Source organism: Anastrepha obliqua, chromosome 4 (assembly GCF_027943255.1).
Source record: "Anastrepha obliqua isolate idAnaObli1 chromosome 4, idAnaObli1_1.0, whole genome shotgun sequence".
Lineage (NCBI taxonomy): Eukaryota > Metazoa > Arthropoda > Insecta > Diptera > Tephritidae > Anastrepha > Anastrepha obliqua.
In genome coordinates, this window is record NC_072895.1 from 28,626,442 (window position 1) to 28,647,149 (window position 20,708).

Sequence of the window (20,708 nt, forward strand, 5' to 3'; positions counted from 1 at the left end):
ATTCAGTAGGTTTTTCTATTTCAAAGTTCTATTAATAATTCTTTAGAAAAATTTTTCCTTAAAAAAAATTCCCTTCCTGAATGTACAGAAATTTTCCTCAAGGAAGTGATTTTTTTTTTCTTAAACAAAACTAAAAAATTTTTTTTCACAAAGCGCGCAAAAGATTTTGTTAACGAATACGAAAGACCAAAGTCAACCTTAAAAGTATTCGACAAGATGTTTTTTTTTTTTTTTTTTTTTTTTTTTTAATAAAAATCTTAAAAACAAATGATTGGCCGAGCTCCTCCTCCTATTTGTTGTGTACGTCTTGATGTCATTCCACAAATGGAGGGACCTACAGTTTTAAGTCGACTTCGAGCGGAGGAGTTTTTTCATGCTCAGCGTTTTTCACACTCAGCGGTTTACCATTGCTTTCTAAGGGGCGATCGCTATTTGAAAAAACTTTTTCTATAATTTTGCTGTTTCATGCGCGAAGATTCGAACTTACGCTCTCCCGAATGGTAGTCATGTACTAACTCATTTGGCTCCTAAAAATAATTTTCCTTGATATTTTTCTGATTGGTTGTTTTGATTTTATTCAACAAGGCATAGCAACGTATGCCGGGTATTGAATTATTATGGTTATTAATAAAAAATTATTTTGTATGAAATTATTGTTTGTAATTCTTTTATATACATATCCTAAATCCCTCAAAACTACTCCTACGCGAGCGGGGCTGCGGGTTAAAGCTAGTCTTTTTTATAATTTTATTTTTTATAATTTAATTTTTTAAATTTAATTTTTTTATGATATAATTTTTTGTTTTTATTATTTTATTTTTCTATATTTATTATAATTTTGAATTTTTTTTATAATTTCATTTGTTTTTTTACATAATAATTTTATTTTTTATAATTTTTGATTTTTTTTATAATTTCAGTTTTTTAATAATTTATTTTTTTTTTTACTTTTTTATAATTTTATTGTTTTAACACTTTAAATATTTTATTTATATATTCATCATCATATAATTTTTTTATAATTTTATTTATTTAACTTATATTTTTATTTTTTGTTTTTATAATTTAATTTCTCTATATTTTTTACAATTTTTTATTTTTTTTTTATAATTTCCTTTGTTTTTTTATAATTTTATTTTTATAATTTTTTATTTTTTTTTTTAAATTTCATTGTTCATTTTTTTTGTAATTTCATTTATTTTTTTATAATTGTTTTTTATAATTTAATTTTTTTATGATATAATTTTTTGTTTTTATAATTTTATTTTTCTATATTTATTATAATTTTTCGTTTTTTGTTTATAATTTCATTTGTTTTTTTTTATAATTTTATTATAATTTTGTATTCTTTTATAATTTCATTTGTTTCTTTATAATTTTTTTTGTTTATAATTTCATTTTATAATTTACTTTTTATAATATCATTTTTTTTTACTTTTTTATAATTTTATTTCTTTTTTACATTTTTATAATTTCTTTTCTTAACACTTTGAATATTTTTTTTAAATTTATATATTTTAATAAATTAACTTTTTTATTTTCTTTTTATAATTTTATTATTCAATTTTTTTATGATTTTTAAATAATTTTTTTACAATTTTATATTCAAATTTTTTTATAATTTTTTATTTTTTCATTATTAGTTTTTTTATTTTTTGTTTTTATAATTTTATTTTTCTATATTTTTTATGATTGTTATTTTTTTATAATTTCATTTGTTTGTTTTATTTTTCATATTTTGGTTTTTTTGTATAATTTTTTTTCATTTTTTTTGATAATTTAATTTAATTTATTTTTTAATTTAATTTAATTTTTTTTATTTTTTTTATAACTCTATTTTGTTTCGTATGTTTTATGCACAACAAAAGCCGTATAACTTAAAGTTTCAAACTTTGTACAAAATTAAAAAAACGTCAAATTTCATAAAAATTTCACACTTTGTAAGCGGAAACTTCGCAAATGCAGTTTTATAGCGATTTGGAATTCTAAAGTGTAAAATTACAGTGGCTCAAAAATCGCATTGCTTTTTAACATTTTGTTTTTTAACGGAGGTCATATGAGTTACGTTTTGTTGTAGTATGAATTATATTTTTATAAAATAAAAACTTTGAACATTAAAAAAAATTAAAAAAAAAAAATGTAAAAAGTCCATAAACTTGGCTACATTCAACAAATGAACAATTTTTTTTTTTAGATATTTTTGCAGAAATTACCCACAGTGAAAAGATTTCAGAATGTGTGGCCAAGATCAGACCGTTAACCGGCTCTCAGCGAATTTAAAAGAATCTGAAAGCTGATAGGCTGCTGTCACCGGGGTCATGGCAGCGGTTTGTTCACGAAAAAACTGAGATCGTGTTAGTGATATACGAAAAAAATCAACGTAATCACCAGTCAAATTATTTCGTTGCCGTCTGAAGAACGACTGATTGGACGAGTGCGTGAATACGTGTGAAATGAGTGGGCAGAATTCTGTTGCCGAGTACCCGATGATGTGGCAACCGAAGTTGCTCGCACAATTTGGTATTCACCATAGCAGACTAGCCAAAGCAGCATCCTTGGAAATGACCACACCAGCGCCACATTCAGGCGGTATATAAAAAACCATGGCAAATTCAATAATTTAGTTATGTTCAAATATTTTGAATATGAATTCTACTTTTAAGGGCATATCTAATAATCTTGGAGGTAGTTTGAAGAAGCCATAGCCGAGTGGCTTGGTGCGCGAATACGAAGTACGTAGGTTGGGTTGGAATATCCGTGCATGAAACACCAAAACGATAGAAAAAGTTGTTTTCTAATAGCGGTCGCATCTCGGCAGGCAATGGCAAGCCTCCGAGTCTATTTCTGCCATGGAAAAATTTCTCATAAAAATCAATTTCCGCTCGGAGTATACTTACAACTGTAGGTCCCTCCATTTGTGGAACAACATCAAGACGCAATCCACAAATAGGAGGAGGAGCTTGGCCAAACACACAAAAAGGGTCCAAGCGCCAATTATGTATTTATTTATTTAGTTTGAACCTTCCCCAATAGAAATGTTGTCGTACGTACCCCTTGAAGTTAGCAATATCCAGTGGTGTTTGCTGAACATTGTCCTTGATCTTCAAAGCATTGTGATTCCACTTGTACAGTATGGTGGCCATTTCCACGTGATTTCGTGCACAAGCCCAAGCCTGTAAAATTTAAAATAAACCAGAAGTATGAAACTAGCATTGCCATTCCCACTCACCAGCGGCGTATAACCGTAGACATCCTGACTCAGCGCATCAATCTCAGTCTCGAGTATGATGTTTGGATTCTCGGTGCGCCAATTAAGCAAAGCACAAACCAACTTGGAGTAGCCAAGCGCCGCTGCGAAATGCAACAGAGTCATGCCTTTGAAGCCGCTACTCCAGTTGCTGCCATTCAATAGCCAAGCTCGTTTCATGAGCTGTTGGCAATAGCTCACCAACTGCTCTTCGAAGTTCTTATGTAGCAAAAGTGTCTGTTGCTCAAACTATAAAAAGGATAAAGCAATCGGATGACATGGAAATTATTAAACTATTCTCCATTCCATTACATTTGCTAGTGGCCTACTCACCAGGGTCACTGACGCCTCCGCTTTCACCTGCATCTTTTCGTCTATCAATGCCAACCGATTGAGCAGCGTGAACTTGTACAGGCAATCGTTGGTGTGCGCATCGAAGGGCATTTCGTTGCACAACGTCGTCTTGTACTCGAACAGCACCGTATCGGAGATCACATAGTTGTTGCAGGACACCTGCAGTGTGGCGAAACCGGCCTCGTGCGGTGGACAGTAGCAGCGTAGGACACCTTCCTGTATTAGCTGCGTGGGTACCGGTTGCGCATCGAAAAGCAGCGTGTAAGTGGCGTTTGCAGTCCATGGGCCAGCTACGAGCACCTTTACGCCGCCCTCTGTGTATGCCCATTCAGGACTGAAATCACAAATGTTTAGTAACTTTTTGCCACCCTCCAAGTCGGCGTTGCAGTGGAGTTGGCTGCTGTTGTGTTGTGAGTCTAACGAACTGTGTATAGCAGCCTGTTGTTGAGCGTGTAGTTGTTGCTGGTGTTGTTGCTGCTGCTGCTGCTGCTGCTGCTGCACAGTATTGGATAACGCTTCTTTATCATCCAAGTCCAATTCGGGAAATTCAACTAACATATCGAATGCATCCAAATTGGCAAACACATCGTCAGCATCCTCATCGTCCCCCTCGCAACTAACGCCGGGCACGTGTATCTCATCGTCACTCTGAGCTGCGCAATCACCACCCAAAAAATCTATGGAACTTAGCATTTGCGCCTCTACAGCCGCTGCCGCTGCTGCTGCTGCTGCAGCCGCCGCAGCTGAGGCTGCCATTTTCTGATTCGTCGCACCGAAAGGCATATTCGCTATGAGCGTGCGTTGTATGTCTTCCTGCGAGAGATCGAGTGTCTCATTAAGGAAGCTCAGTGAATCGTTTAAATCGTGTGTGGAATGTGAAGCTGGTTGCCGTTGTTGTTGTTGTTGCTGCTGCTGCTGCTGACTACTAACGGTATTGCCATTGTTGCTCAATTCCAGTGATTCAAAGTCAATTGCATGTGTTTGTTGTTGTTGCTGTTGTTGTTCTGTTTCACAATTTTCTTGTTGCTGTTGTTGTTGTTGTACATTGTTTACCGTGGCACCATCGTTGGAAGCACCAATATTTACACAACCTTCTGTAGTGCTGTTGCTGTTGTACTCTGTTACTTGATTGTTGCCGTTACAATTGTTGTGGCTGTTATTTTTGGAAGTATTCGTAATTTGTTTAACATCACTGCCGGACGACATCTGCAAGGAAAATTAAAGGGTACGAGGGTTAGAAGATTATTAAAAACGAAAAAAAGTTAACTAAATTAAGAAAAGGAGAAAAAAAATTTAAAAATACAAAAATAAAATACGAAAAAAGTAAATAAAAATAATAAAAAATAAAGTTAAACAAAATAAAATAAAATTAAAAAAAAATAAAAATAAAAATAAATATAAAATACAAAAATTAAGTACGAAAAAAGGAAACAAGAATAATAAAAAATTAAGTGAAAATTTTTAAAATAAAATAAAACAAATAAAATAAAAAAGAAAAAAAAAGAAAAAAAAGCAAAGGAGAGAAAGTGAATTAAAAAAAAAATAAAATACGAAAATAAAAAAAAATAATAAATTAAAAATGAAATATGAAAAAAGTAGATAAGAATAATACAAAATAAAGTGAAAAAAATAAAAAATAAAAATAAAAATAAAATACAAATACGAAAAAAGTAAATAAGAATAATAAAAAATAAAGTTAAAATTTTGAAATAAAATAAAACAAATAAAATAAAAATAAATAAAATAAAAAAAGCAAAGAAGAGTAATAAAAAATAAAGTGAATCAAAATAAATAAATAAATAAAATACAAAAAAAATAATAAAATAAGAAAAAGTAGATAAGAACAATGCAAAATAAAATAAAAAAAATAAATAAAAAATAAAAATAAAATACAAAAATGAAGTAAGAAAAAAGTAAATAAGAATAATAAAAAATAAAGTGAAAAATGTAAAATAAAATAAAATAATAATAACATACGAAAATAAAAAAAAAACAATAAAACAAAAATCAAATATGAAAAAAGTAGATAAGAAAAATAAAAAAATAAAGTGAAACAAAATAGAATAAAATAAAATTAAAATAAAATAAAATAAAATTCCAATAAAAAAAATAAAATATGAAAAAATAAACAAGAATTATAAAAAATTAAGTGCGAAAAATAAAAAAAATAAATAATAATAATAATAAATAAATATGGAAAAAGTAAATAAGAATAATAAAACATGAAGTGAAAAAAATAATATAATTAAATAAAAATAAATAATAATATATAATTAAATTAAAAAAACAAAATGAAATAAAAAAAAAAAATTAAAATAAAATAAAATAAAATACGAAAAAAGCAAACAAGATAATAAAAAAACAGTGAAACAAAATAAAATAAAACAAATTAAAATTAAATAAATAAAATAAGCGATAATAAATAAAAAATCCATAAAATTAATTAGAAAAAAATAATATTAAAATAAAATTTAAATAAAATGAAAAATAAATAAACATAAAAATATTATTTTTATCCTTCATTTGCAATTTGCATTAGGAATTCCAATATTGCCTCGGTTTTCAAGCAGTGGAATATTAGTACTCTTTCTGGCTAGCGCACCGGCCTTGCAATATGTCTCTATGCATCGGAATCCATATAAAATTGGCCTTGAAGACGGTGCCGATCGCATTCAGAGCTGCCAGGCATTCCTCAGCAATCTTTGGCCCAAAGTTATAACAAATGACTATCCACCAGCACGAACAATGTCAAAACCTGTTAATATCGAGATGAAGCGCCGGAAAGCGGCGTTGGATTGGGCACACCTTGCAAAAGGAAAATAATGGCATCCCTAAAATAATACTCGAGTGGAACCTTCAAGGTTCACGAAGGAGAGGACGACCCAGAAGTACATGGCTAAGAACGGGACTCGCTGAATGTCAACAAATGGGAAGCTGGCCTTATATTCGAGGAATTGCACAAAATCGTAATAGGTATTGTTGGTATCGATCTCGAAGATGTACAGTCTTTCTACTATTTAGGCAGCGTTACATCGATCCCTGGAGTCAAATAAAAAAGCTGTGGCTACATTAGGCTTTCTGCAAGAAATTTGGAATGCATCTTACATTTCACGGCGCACAAAACTGCGAACTTTCAACTCCAATGTAAAGTCGACTTTACTTTACGGTAGTGGAACGTTAAATACGCCGTCAGCTGGCACAGGCTCATTACAAGTTTTTGCAAACAGATGCCTTCGAAAAATTCTTAAAATATTCTGGCCAAATATTATCTCGAATGCTGACTTATGGGCCCGAGCCCAGCAGAAGCCAATACTATTAGAGATCCGAAAGAGAAAATGGCGGTGGATTGGCCATGTCCTACGCAGAGGAAATGGTGATATATGGTAACAAGGGCCGCCATTAACTGGAACTGCCAAGGAAGCCGCAGACGTGGAAGACCAGTGAATACCTGGCGACGACTGCTGGAGTCAGAAACCCTAGTCAAGTAGCTTAGCTGGAATGAAATTAAGAGATATTGGCGCAAAGCAGACCCGAATGAAAGAAATTCGTTGTGGCCCTGTGTTCCACACTGGAACTCTAGGAATTTATGATGATGATGAGGTGATGGATGGAATGCGTTAGTTTCCGCCCTATGCTCCGACTTGGAACGACACTAAATTGTATCGTTACAACATTTTTTTTTGTATTCAGTTTATTGTCAAGGAAAAAACAAAAAAAAGTAAATAAATTAGTACTTTTTTTGACGATTTAACTAAATGCAGTAAAAATTAGAGTGTTTCGTAATACGAGGGCAGTTCAATAAGTACCCGTATTTGATGTCAGAGGGCATTCCTGAGGGAAGTTCGTGTTAGCATCGCGTGCTGCCATCTACCAAACGACGGCAAAACAAATTTCAGACTTATTTATAGGTTAGTTTGGATTTGGCAGCTATTCGAGTAAGAAGTGTTTCGTGATTTTCGCTAAGATGGAAAAAGAGTAGAATCGTTCGGTAATTCACTTTTTGTTTTTGGGTGGGAAACAATGCGAGGAGATAAAAGCAAAGTTGGAAGCTGTCTATGGGGACTCATCGCCATATATGACCACAGTTAGATATTGGTTCAACAAATTTAAACGTGGGCGAATATCCGTTTTTGATGAAAAGCGACCAGGACACCCGACAGACGTGGTTATCGGGTTACCGAGGAAATCATTCAAAAAGACTACGACATGGTTCTCGCTTATCGACGAACGAAAGTGCGCGAAGTAACAGAGGCCATTGGTGTATCGACCGGAATGGCAACTAATATTTTACATGATAAGTTGACGATAAAAAAGTTGTCGGCCCGATGGGTGCCGCTATTGCTCACAAGCGGATGCGGCTGTTAACTTCGAAGCAGTGTTTGGAGCAATTTAAGCGAGATAAGAAGGAGTTTTTGCGTCGAGTTGTCACCGCTGATGAAACCACACCAGAAACTAAGCAACAATCAAAAGAATGGATTTCTACCGGTAAATCTGCTCCAAAGAAGGCGAAGACAGTCCCATCGGCCGGAAAGAACATGGCGACGATTTTTTGGGATGCGAACGGCGTCATTTTTATGGATTTTTTAGAAAAAGGGAGAACGATCACTAGACAATACTACAGTGAGTTATTGGACCGCCTTGACCAAAATATTGAAGGAGACGGGGCCGCACTTGGAAAAAAAGATGGTGCTGTGTCACCACGATAACGCATCGGCACTTTCATTCGGACTTGTCGCCGTCAAACTGCACGATTGCCGCCGCTTCCCCCGTATTCCGCTGATCGGGTTCCCTGTGACTTTTTCTTGTTCCCTAACATGAAGAAATGGCTCGCGGGAAAAAAAATTTAGTTCAAACGAGGAAGGCATCGCCGAGATAGAGGCTTATTTTGGAGAGTTCGACAAATCCTATGAGAGGTTAAAAAAATGGTCGGAGCGTTGGAGGAAGTGTATCTTTCTAAAAGGGGGCTATGTGGAAAAATTAAAAATAAAAAAAATTGGAAAAAATAGTCTTCATTGCTAACACGGATACTTATTGAACCCCCTTCGTACTTTTAATTTTTGTGTATCACGCATAATCTAAGCTGTTATTACAAAAAAAACAAGAGACAGTTTGGAGTGGCGTGTTTTTTAAAAAGTTACAAAAAAAATATTTTTCAAGAATTTTTAACAAAAACGTATAATATTTTTCTCAAAAAAGTGTATTTTATGCTAAAGAAAGAATGACTTTTCTAAAAATGCTAAAAGCATCGAAGACAATTTACTTCAGAAAGCTGTATTCCATAATTTTCAACATTGAATAAATTTCAATTTTTTTTTTTCAAATTTTCCAGCTCAGTTGCCACGTTTTAGACTCAAGTCTACAAATAAGCCAATATTTAAAATGATTGACGACAATGTCCAAAATACTTGAATCACTCGACATGGAATCGCTTACAAGTAGAAATCGATTATTGCGACGCATAAAAGCAAGAGCGTGAATGTGAATGCCTAAGAGGATATTTCAACGTGCACAAGAAGTGGCAAGCAACTTAGGTCAAAAAGACAACAGAATTAGCTCACCTCTACCGTATCGCCATGCTCCACCGTCGCCGCATTCAGTTCGTTGAGTCCACTTGCATGTTCGCCAATTAAATTTTCATCAACTCTTGTGGTCTCGGCAGTCATTGCATCGCCAATGGCCGATTGTTTATGATGACCCACATTATCATTCATAATCGGCTGGGCCGAGGGTGATGCAGATGCCGTCGTCGATGAAGACGCTGCATGTGCTTGTGTGTGTTGCTGTTGGTGTTGCAGCAAGGGATCGCTATTGCTACTTAAACCTAGTGTGGTCGGGCTAACTGGGGTCGAAGGCTGATGCTCCGGTGACATGCACATTGGTTCTACTGTCGACAACGACGTGGATGACGGCGGCGATGACGATGCAAATGTCGTCGAGGAAATATTCAATGTCGTTGTACTTGCTGATTGTTGTTGTTGCTGCTGTGTTTGTTGTGAATGTTGTTGTTGTTGTTGTTGTTGCTGTTGTTGTGGTGGTGGCTGGTTTGTGTGCATTGAGGGTTGCGAGTGCGCTTGAGGGTGATGCATTTGCTGGTGTTGCGATTGCGATTGGGAGGCAGGGTTGCTGACGGAGGACATATTTATGTCATTCGTTGTCTGTTTTTGTTGTTGTTGTTGTTGCTGCAGTCTGTTGTAGAAATCTTGCTGCTGTGTGGAAGAAGTGGAAGATGATAAAGCATCACTTTGCTGTTGCTGCTGCTGTTGTTGTTGTTGCTGCTGCTGATGATGCTTATTGAAATTGTAATTGCTATTATTATTTATTATATTCTGTGTTTGTTGTTGCTGCTGTTGGTGAGGTGTCAATACTAATTGACTGCAATTGCCACCGCTAACACCACCCCCACCACCACCACCAACACTGCCATTACTACTGTTGCGGTTAACGGTGTTATGGGCATTGCTTTGTTGGGCATTCGTCGACATTTGGTTGGGATTTTCAATTAGTTCACCCTCATTCACTGCCGTCACGGCGCCCATGCTACCACCACCACCACCGCCGCCGCCCTGCTGCTCGATGACTGCCGCAACAGCAGCCGCCGAGGTGGATGTTATTGTTGTTTTTGCAATTTGCAAGCGATGATTTACATGTGAATTATTATTATTGCCATTGCTGACATTATTACTGCTGTTGCTGCCGTTCATATTATTGTTGTTGCTATTGTGATTGTGGTTGGTGCTGTGATTAGCTACAAATCGTTGCAAATTTAATTGATTGTTATGATTGCTGTTGGAAATTGTTGATGAGGTTTGATTGAAATTCGATTGCTGCTGATGGTGCAGTTGTTGTTGCTGTTGATGATGTTGTTGTTGCTGCTGTTGCTGTTGCTGCAAAAGCATATTGTTGCGCGCAGCCAGCTGTCGGTAGTGCTGTTGTTGCTGCTGATAGGAAGCCTGTTGTTGTTGTTGTTCGTTGTGTTGTGGTGGAATGATTTGGAATTTAATCGCCGACTCCTGCGGCAAAGTCTGCTGTTGTAGATGGTGAGTTGACTGATACTGATGATGATGCAGCGGCTGCTGTTCGCTGGCATCGCGTAAACGACGCTCCGACCAACGCGAGTAAAGCTAGCGCAAGCAAACAAGTTCACATAAGTGTCTATAAAATCGAATACATATATTTTTTGTCGACCACTTGACCTACCTTCTGTCCAACTACAACATTCGGCGTACCGCCGTTCGCTCCCTGACCATAGCCATCGCCGAGACTTAGACGCTTCTCGCTAACCGATTTCAACAGAGTCGGTCGCCGCATAACTGGATGTGAGCAGGTTTTGCCATCGGCACACGAGGCGTCACCGCAGCCGCAGTCCAGCTGCTTGACCAAAGCGGCTTGACGCGACAAACGCTGTTTCTCCATCAATTGACACACTAGCGATTCCACGGTCTCGGCGGTCTTTGAGTTGGAATATTTTTGTCAGAAATTTTGCAAAGAAATAAGAAACATTAAAGTCAATATGGATGCTACTACTTACCGATATTTCAATATCGTTGCCAGAATCGGAATCATCGTCGGAAGTAACTGTGGATACTGCAGAAAAAACAAATACGCTTTAGTTTGTCGAAATAGAAATATTTATAGGTCAACTACTGGAACTGGCGCTAATGATCCTCAAAAGCATCCGCAGTTTCGGTAAAAGAACTGAGTCCCATAAAATAAAATAGGCGCTAAAGAGGTTTGATATAATTTAAATTCATTGCCACCCTGGCCGAAGGCTGAAAACTGAAGGATAGGTAGTGGAGCTCGTGGAGATCGATCAAAAAGGCTCCCACTATACTTAAGCTTGTATCCCCTTACTACTTTAGTGTCCTTTAAACTGTATTTATAACAATAAAGAAGTCCACTACTGGACTCAAACGATTCCCCGTATCGGCACATTCAGTCTGCTACCAAATCTCATCAACTCAACAGTGCCTTGTCGAAGGTAGGCCTTGTATGAAGAAGGATCCTGGATAAGCTGGCAACAATTTACCACGAGCATACTTTGGTATGAGCGACCGCCGTAGCCGAATGAGATTACCATTCGGGAGTGCTTAGGATCGGACCTCCGTGCGCGAAATAACAAAATGATAGACAAAGTTTTTTCTAATAGCGGTCGCCCTCTCGGCGGGCAATTGCAAACCGCCGAGTGTATTTCTGCCATCAGAAAGCTCCACATAAAAACCATTTGCCGTTCGGAGTCGGCTTAAAACTGTAGAACCCTCTTGTGGAACAACATCAATAGAAAGAGGAGTTCGGCCGAAGACCTAACAGAAGTGTACGCGCCAATTAATTAATTTTTTTTTTACAGAATGTGTCCTGATCACACGGATAGCGCTTGACACTGCGCCGCAGTTCAGCTAGCGTGGAACGAAACCAATCCAGTCATGAAAAATTCCTTCCATTAAAAGCCAAATGGTGCAGGGATCCTGGAACCCACATGCGAAAAGAAAAAAACTCTTATGACCGTCTCCCCAAAGATTCAAGATAATAGGTCTACACGGTAAGAGCAGGGACTTCGCATCCAAAGACTTTGGCGCAGCTGCAGGGACAAAACAGAAGTGCAGAGTGTCGAATATTACCTCTGTTACTGCCTCGCTTTAGCTAAGAAGCGACCCAGTTACCTAAAAGCCTCCTCAATCCAACCACGACTACACTTAATTATCAGAGGCTTTGAAAAGGTATTTATTTTGGAATGCAATATGGTCGAGGTACTGAAGAGTCTCTGCCTAAACTATGGACGGATCGTCAAAACTGAGCAAAATGAGGACAAACACTTAGCTTAGTCAAGAAGCCCATTCTAGTCCAGAAGTCATGTTCCCACGACAGTCGGTCCTACATAACTGGAACGATCCGGTTCTATATCCGGCCAAGGACTGACACTTCAGCAGCATTCCTTGTACATGAATAGGGAATGCTTATGCTGCTACAACAATAACAACAGTCCAGAAGTCAAGAAACTTTCATTAGTTCAAGTCCATTTTTTCTATATCCCTAATCCTTTTATTGACGCAATAGCGATTTTGGTTGAACATCAAAGCAATTTTAGCGTCAAACTTTACTGGATTCCCCAACGTAATGTTGTATTAGGAAATGTGGAAGCAGACTAGTAGGTGGACTAATCTGGATATCGGCAGAGTCTGGCATTTACTTTCGGCAACACTCGATGAATGACGAACACTAAACTTGCTGGCGCTCTCAATAACGAATACAGCTTAAAGCTCTACACAATAATCTTCATGGGAGCTTCAGATTTCTAGGCAACCATCTCTTCGATAATATAGACAATGTAGAAATAGGCTTGCTGGGTTGATTATAATAACTAAGAGATTAGGAAGGATTAAGCACATGTTCAGATAGGACTCCGGAAATATTTCCTGAACATTGCAATGAGACTCTATGAACAACGTGTTAGCTCTTTTTAAAAGAAAAACCTGCCGAATCTGAGCTAAGCTGCTCTACAGCTTATCGTTCTATTTTATCATCGTATACCACAGATAAATGGAAAAATTTCCTAAAGAATGCACTAAAAGCCGTCTTTTCGTCAAATCATCATGACAACTTTTTCCACCACACATTAGAACGTGAGCCTTTGTTTGTGGAGAAACTACTTTTTTGTACTATTGTCTAATCTGCAATTGCCTGCCTGCATGGATTCCCACACGAACTTTTTGAGAATGTTGAAGTTCCCAATGTTTGTACTAAATTTGAAGCCCAAACGTTCCAATAACTCAAAAAAAAAAAAACTGTTGAAAACTGAATGTTTCCCAAGGATTGCAGTCTATGAGGTTTTATTTAGTTAGAATTCTTGTCCTTTGACTTAGTTCATAACTTTTTAAATACTTTGTATACTTACACATAGGTTTCAGTTGGCTAACAAGCTCGTCCTTAGTCCACTCTTTCTTATCGCCCCAAAGTGTGATGCTCGGCGCAATAACAGCCATTTTATTATCGTCCGGATAAGGAACGTTTAAGTAGTGAACCAGAACAATATCCGGATTCTGAGGAAAAAAGATTTTGAAATAATTTTTGAGGGGAGGTCAAACAGTACGCGGAATGAAAAAGTTGCAGCAGGGAGGGGGAATCCGTTTGTGCTTAACGCAACTTGGCGACTCTATACAACAATTATAAATACAAAACTTCGGTCAAATCGTGTTAGTGACCTTTAAAGTATTAAAAAAAAAGTCAAAATAAAAACTGCCCTTTCAAAAAATATATATATGTATATAAATTGACTTTTTCTTAAAATTAAATTTAAAAAATTTACAAAAAAATTATAATTTTTTTTTTAATTTTTAAATTATAATTTTTTTTTTAAATCATTAAGTTATAAAATAGATGATATATGGTATAAATATTAAACTATCTAATAATTTTTTTTTAAATTAAAAACAAACATGTTTTAACCTTTAACAAAATAAAAAAGAATCATATCGGTATTGATTGAAGCATCGTTGTTCAAAAAATAAAAAAATGGCCTATTTAAATATACTGGTGTTCTGTAAAAAATAAAAAATTTTAAAAGTAAATAAAAAAAACTGTTTTTAAATACAAAAAAATGAAAAAAATGTAAAAAAAAGGAGTCGTCCTTCAAAAAGTCAAAATTAAAACTGGCCTTTTAAGATATGCTGTTTTATATATCTATAAATTTTAAAAATAAAACAAAAATGTTTTTAAATTAGAGAAAAACTGTTAAGAAAATTAAAAAATAATTAATAAAAAAGGCGTATTCAGCACTCAGGCCGGTTGATTGAAGCATCGTTGTTCAAAAAATCAAAATAAAAACTGGACTTTTTAAATAAACTGGTTTTTTTTTTTAATATAAAAACATGTAAAATTAAGAATATATAAAAAAGTTAAAAAAAATATATATGAAAATTACAAAACAGTATACAAATTAAAACCAAATTTAACAAAATTAAAAAAAACTGGCATTTCCAAATATGCTGGTTTTGTAAATATAAAAAAATATATATAAAGATTAAAAAATATAAAAGTTAAAAAAAAATAAATGTAAAATTTAAAATAAATAGATATAAAAAAAATTAAAAACAAAGTTAATAAAAACGTTTAAATTAAAAACAATGTTTAAATTAAAAAAAAAACTTAATAATATTTACAAAATATTAAGGCCCTTTTAAATACACTTTTTTTTAAATATAAAAAAACATTTAAAAATTTAGAATATACAAAAAATTTTAAAAAATTTATATAAAACTTACAAAAAAATATACAAATTAAAAAAAACTTAATTAAAACCAAATTTAACAAAATTAAAGCTTCGTTTCGCGAAAAAATTCTAAATATGCTGGTTTTTTAAATATAAAAAAATATATGTATATAAAGATTAAAAATATATAATAATAATATAAAAGTTAATAAAAATAAATGTAAAAATTAAAATAAATAGATATAAAAAAAATTAAAAACAAAGTAAGTAATAATATTTAAATTAATAAAAAAATGTTTAAATTAAAAAAAATTTAAAATTACTTACCAAATATTAAGGCCTTTTTAAATATACTGTTTTGTTAATATAAAAAAATATAATACAATAAAATAAAATAAGAATAATTTTTTTTTTTATTTAAAAATGTTTTAACGAAATTAAAAAAAAAATTAATATTAAAGCGCCGTCGTTCAAATAGTCAAAATAAAAACTAGCCTTTTTAACTAGTATATTTATTTTTGTAAATATAAAAAACTTTTTATATAAAAAAATTAAAAAACAAAATTTTTTAAAATAATAAAAAAAATAAAAAATTATAATAAAATTTAGGAACAAACTAACTAAAACAATACACACTTTTTTCTAATTTAAATTATTTTTAATTTAAATTGTTTTCTTAAATTTTAAACTTAAAATTTTTTTTTTGTTTTTAAATACTTACAAAAAAATTTTTGTAAATTTATTTATTACTATTATTTTATTTTTGAATTAAAAAAATTGTTTTAATTATAAAAATGCTAAAAAGAAGATATTTCATTTTGAAAAACGTCATACCGAAATTTTCAACATTGAATAAATTTCAAAACAATCACCTACATTTTTTCAAAACATTTTCAGCTTGCTCCTCATTATACTCAAGCCAACAAATAAATCAATTTTTAGAAAATTGCCGTCAATGTCCAAAATGCTTGAATCACTTGACAAGGAATGGCTCATAAACAAAATTTAATAATAAATCTGAAAAGTGTTTTGTACCTAAAGACCCTAGGGAAAACTAAATTTATTACATGTAAATTTAAAATTTCGCACTCCTCCTCCCACTTATAATATAGTAAACCGCGAACTTTTTGACCTTTCCTTCGATTAAACAAAATATACAAAATAATAACATAAATAAATTAAGGAAATGCAAATGAGTTACGCAGCTGCACTAAGTCACCTACTCACCTGTAACAACCAGTAGCACCTGCGATGAAACGTTGGCAGAATAGCAGAATGCACATAGCAGCCGTAGATGCACTATAAAAAAGTAGTAAAAAAAGTAAGAAAAAAAAATTATTTTATATGTATATTTATAAACTCTTTCCCCTTCAAAGTCCTACATAAGAGACGAAAATCGATAAAGTCCCTTTCGCAAAGGAAAACAAAAGCATAAAAATGCACTAAAATCACAGAGCGAAATCAGCGAAAACAAATTCATTTAATTAGAATATGGAAAAATTGCACAGATATGTGGAGTATGGGCAAAATTGAATTACATTTGACTTAGGGATATGCCATGCTGTGTGGACGAAAATAAAAATGAATGTAACAGCTTTGAACGGGGGGCAATGAGCAAAAAAAATCATAATAATAATAATGAAAAATAAAAAATATTAGAAATGAGTAAGAGCTGAGCCGCCTTGTGCCAAAAGTTCAACCCTTTTTTTCGAATACCAAATATTTTTCATTCTCCACCACTGCTCACATAACTGGCATGTGTCTTACGACGCTCGCATGTCCAGAAGATAAATATGATTTCTATCTTTTTTTGTTTTTGTGCCTTTTTTTTTTTGTTTAAGCGCCGAATGCCGCCCGCTGATGACTGACGGCTGATGCCGCCAACTGAGGCAACATAAACTACGCGAAAAATTGTACGCGAAACTCCCGCTTCCAATGACCCCCTCCCCATCCACCGTAATACCAACGCGCACTTGAGCGGCAAAACAACTGCTTATCGCTTCCCAATGACAGCAGCAGAGACAGAGCGTTTGTTTGTGAGGCTTGGGGCAGAGCCAACGTCTTGGCGTTTCCGTCTTCAAACAAATCATAAATCTTGATACTGTTCCGACGACGAAAGATGAGCAAGCAATGGCAGGAGCGCAAAGCGTTTGCCGGTGCAATGTGCACTTGCACATTAAACCAACAAAAAATGTAGAAAGATATGAGTGGAAAAAAATCAACAGTGAAAATCACAAACAAAGGCATTTAAAAATTGTAACAAATTCAAAGTCACGACAGGCAACAGCGCAGTAAAACAAAGACAACAACACGAAAAAAATTGGCGTTAAATTATATGAAATTTTTTGTTTCCTCCTGCCTGTAACCCGCCAATTGTAGTAAGTCAGCCGCCAGCAACAATTCCCCCAACCAACGTGAGATCAGCCGAAACCCGCAGTCGGGCGAAGCCGCCTGCCAAGTGCCAGGGTCGTGAGTTCGTTGTTGGGTCGACAAGTTTATACACTTCAGACTTGTAAATACACTTAACCCTTAACTTATTGCATTAGCAGCTTATCCCGTGCTAGAGCACCCATGCCATAACAGAAAAAAAATCGACTACTGTGGGATAAAAAAAAAACCGAAAACAAACTAAAGAAAAATCGACGAAAAAGTAAATATAAATATCCAGCAGTTTGGGCGTAGGCAAAGGGCGTCAGAAATGCAAAAAATGCCAAACAGTCACTCCATGTATGTTTCCGGCGGGAAATCATAATTCACGGATACACCGGCCAACCAGCCAACCAACCAACCCTTGGGCAAAGACACAACGTATGCTGCACATGAGCCACCGCCACCAGCATTGGCGCAAAGAAAATGAAAAGAAAAAAGCACACGAAGCCAGAAGAAAACGATCAAAAAAGAGAGCAGGCACTTTTTCTTAAATACTCTTCGAGTGACTGTTTGTAGTTAGTTGCCTTTGTTTTCATTATCTTGTAAATTAATTTCATGGCAGCGTCTGACTAACGACGACGCCAATCTTAAGTGGCCAAACATGCCCAACACCGCCAACCAACAAAAAAGCAGCCAACCAGCCAACCAGCCGACTGAAGAGTATGTGAAAAAAATGGGGGACAAATTAAGGTTATCAAAAGAGCTGTGAAACAGGAAGGAAACTAAACAAGCAAGCGCATGGAGTTGGTTCTAATTGCCTAATTGCACAGCAAGTGTTGTCCGGCCGGACCGGCGAGCAAAAAAAAACAACAAAATAAATAAAAAAAATTAAAAACAAAAGAAGACCGGTAATGACACGCGGAAATTAGCGAGAACAAAGTGTGAACGTTTTATGGCTACTTAAAGCTTTTCTCTATGGTGTCAACCACCAACAACAACAAAGCATCTGGTTACATTACCTCTGTTCCTTGCACTTTTAGCTTCATATGATCCTCGCGCGTCGTTTTGCCATCCTTGCGTTTCTTCCAGCAATAGCCATCGCGTCGATAGCGCACCTTTTTACGCGAATACAGCAGCAACGAACCGCTTTTCGGTCTGCAAATAGATGGAGAGGTTTTGATAAGATGAACGAGAAGTGTTTTAACAATTCGATTTTGTTCAATAAAGACAGAGACAAAACCTATTTTAAAATTAATCGGCAACCCAATACGAATGTGACTATGGTACACAGATGGTTCCAAAACGCTCCAAGGAGTAGGAGCAGGAATAGTGGAGCTTAGAGAACAGAAATTCCTAAGACTAAGTACAGATACCACGATTTTCCATGCGGAGCTCTTCGCCAAAATGGAAACAGGGCAAATCATATCCAAAAGAGGGTTCGAGAAGGTAAGAATTAAAATACTTTCGGACAGCCAATCCGTTCTCTAAGCTTTGAATAGCTTCATATTCAAGTCAAAAGTCTTAATAGAGTGTAACAATGCACTCAACAAATTGGCCACTCATAAATAGGTCTCACTGATTTCGGTACCAGGACATGAAGGACACGAAGAAAACGAGAAGGCAGACTTTTATGCCAAACAGGGGCAGAAGGCAACTCAATTTTTCAGCTTTAACAAAAATAATATAAAAAAGGAAACCAAAAAATGGATCCAAACTAAAATCAGACCACATTGGAACGGCACAAGCGGCCTTAATCACTCCAAAAAGTTGTTGACCTTCAATGCCAACAGAACAAAATCTGCTCTAACCCTAGAAAAAAAGAGCCTCAGACTACTCTGTGGAGCACCTACAGGTCACTTTGCATGTAATAAACACTTTAGCATAATAGGATTATCTAGTACAAAATCATGCAGGTTCTGCTGTGATGAAGAGGAGGCTATGGAACACTTAATCTGAGGCATTAGGTCACAGCAGACACAGAATGCTGGGCTCATACCTACTAGAGGAGGAAGACCTCCTAAGGAGCTGTTTCGATTCTTTGGTATACTAAATCATTACAAAAAAGTAATTGGGGGCGCACAATAGATCATTCTGGTCGGATAAAGACCTTAGACCAACCCGTACAACCATTACCATGAATGTGTCTCCTGCCGGGTGTCGTCAGTTTTTGTCCGGCAATCGCTAGGATGAACGCGCCAATATTTCTGACCTTTTTACCTCGGCTGGTGGCTCTATAAGTATGGGATTAAGTAATATTATCAGCGACCAATTCCCAGCTCTTTTTTCATAAAAGTAACCGGACAAAGAATATCAGTTACGAAAAATTTGGAGAAAATTGGTAAAGGGATTGACACAGCAAGTAGATGAACATATTCCACCTCGGGGAGGAAAAAATATTCATAAATTACAGCGAAAGGAAGGAGACATCCATAAAGTTGGAAATTTTTTCCTGGTTGTTATGATGAAAATTGAAGATTTTTTGGGTCTAAGAAATGCAAAAATTTTACAAAAAAAAAGTTGTTACATTTTGTTACATGTTTAAAGCCCAGCCACAATTTTGCTTGGAATGCAATAAAGCTCATGAAAAGTATATTTGATTACATTCATTCAGGTTACATTTATCTTTTAATTGAATTTACACTTGACGGTCCCCAGTGGCCGAAGACGGCCACGGAAAAGATCAGCATCGATCCCCAGGGACGAGGGTCATGCTCAACGTGTTAAGGATGCGCATTTTTTTTGGGTGAGATGTACTGAATATGGATCACCTACATTTCCTATCACTTGACGAACTTCTCAGATTCATGAAGATGTCAGGGATGCGGAAGAGAGGTTAACTGCGTAAAATCACCTTTTTTGCTCCAATTTTCGCTACACAAATCACTATTTAGGCGCAGCTTTTCAATGGTCTTCCGGCCAACTCAAACTCATACATCTACGAGTATACTGCGGTACCAGCCTGGGTCGAAGCAACATACATGTAAGGCATTAAATCGGTATACCGGTTATGTGCCCTCAGGGTGTGCGGCGCATACCGCACAATATTGTAGGATGCTGTATTAGTCCTCGCGGGTATGCTACCAATTAAACTAACTGCACTCGAATTCGCCAAAATAAAAAAATCATCGAACGGATCCAGCACAGCTGACTAACCGAAAGACTGATGGAGACACTCCATGAACGGACGATGGGCATATCGATTGATTACGAATATCACCAGATGGATAAATCGAAAGCATGGTCAGATAGGTTTCTATCTGACCCAAGTACTTAGCGGGCATGGATGCTTTAAGGCTTATCTGTATAGATTTAAGCATGAAGATGACCCGTAGTACTGCACCTTTTGCGACAGTCTAGTTGAAAATGCAGATCATGTTTTCTTTGTCTGCCCTCGTTTTGAGCTGGAAAGAGTAGATTTGAGTGATAGGGTTGCGAAGCCAATAACCTAGTAGATATCATGCTTGACTCAGAAGAACATTGGTCCGCAAGAATAGTAATTACCAAACTGCGTCGCGCTGAACAACAGCGCAGACT

At 35.2% G+C, this 20,708-nt stretch overlaps 1 protein-coding gene across 2 annotated transcripts in view; it reads right to left on the reverse strand.

The window, feature by feature from the left end:
• LOC129246438 (uncharacterized) overlaps positions 1 to 20,708 on the reverse strand; it is a 124,586-nt gene that overhangs the window by 13,535 nt on the left and 90,343 nt on the right. For both annotated transcript variants that reach the window (XM_054885273.1, XM_054885274.1), the window contains exons 4-12: positions 18,194 to 18,329; positions 16,032 to 16,103; positions 13,491 to 13,635; positions 11,130 to 11,185; positions 10,799 to 11,050; positions 9,160 to 10,722; positions 3,581 to 4,807; positions 3,230 to 3,496; positions 3,052 to 3,173 (exon numbers count right to left, since the gene is read on the reverse strand). In XM_054885273.1, coding sequence (XP_054741248.1) covers positions 3,052 to 3,173; positions 3,230 to 3,496; positions 3,581 to 4,807; positions 9,160 to 10,722; positions 10,799 to 11,050; positions 11,130 to 11,185; positions 13,491 to 13,635; positions 16,032 to 16,103; positions 18,194 to 18,329 — 3,840 coding nt within the window. The remainder of the gene's footprint in view (positions 1 to 3,051; positions 3,174 to 3,229; positions 3,497 to 3,580; positions 4,808 to 9,159; positions 10,723 to 10,798; positions 11,051 to 11,129; positions 11,186 to 13,490; positions 13,636 to 16,031; positions 16,104 to 18,193; positions 18,330 to 20,708) is intronic.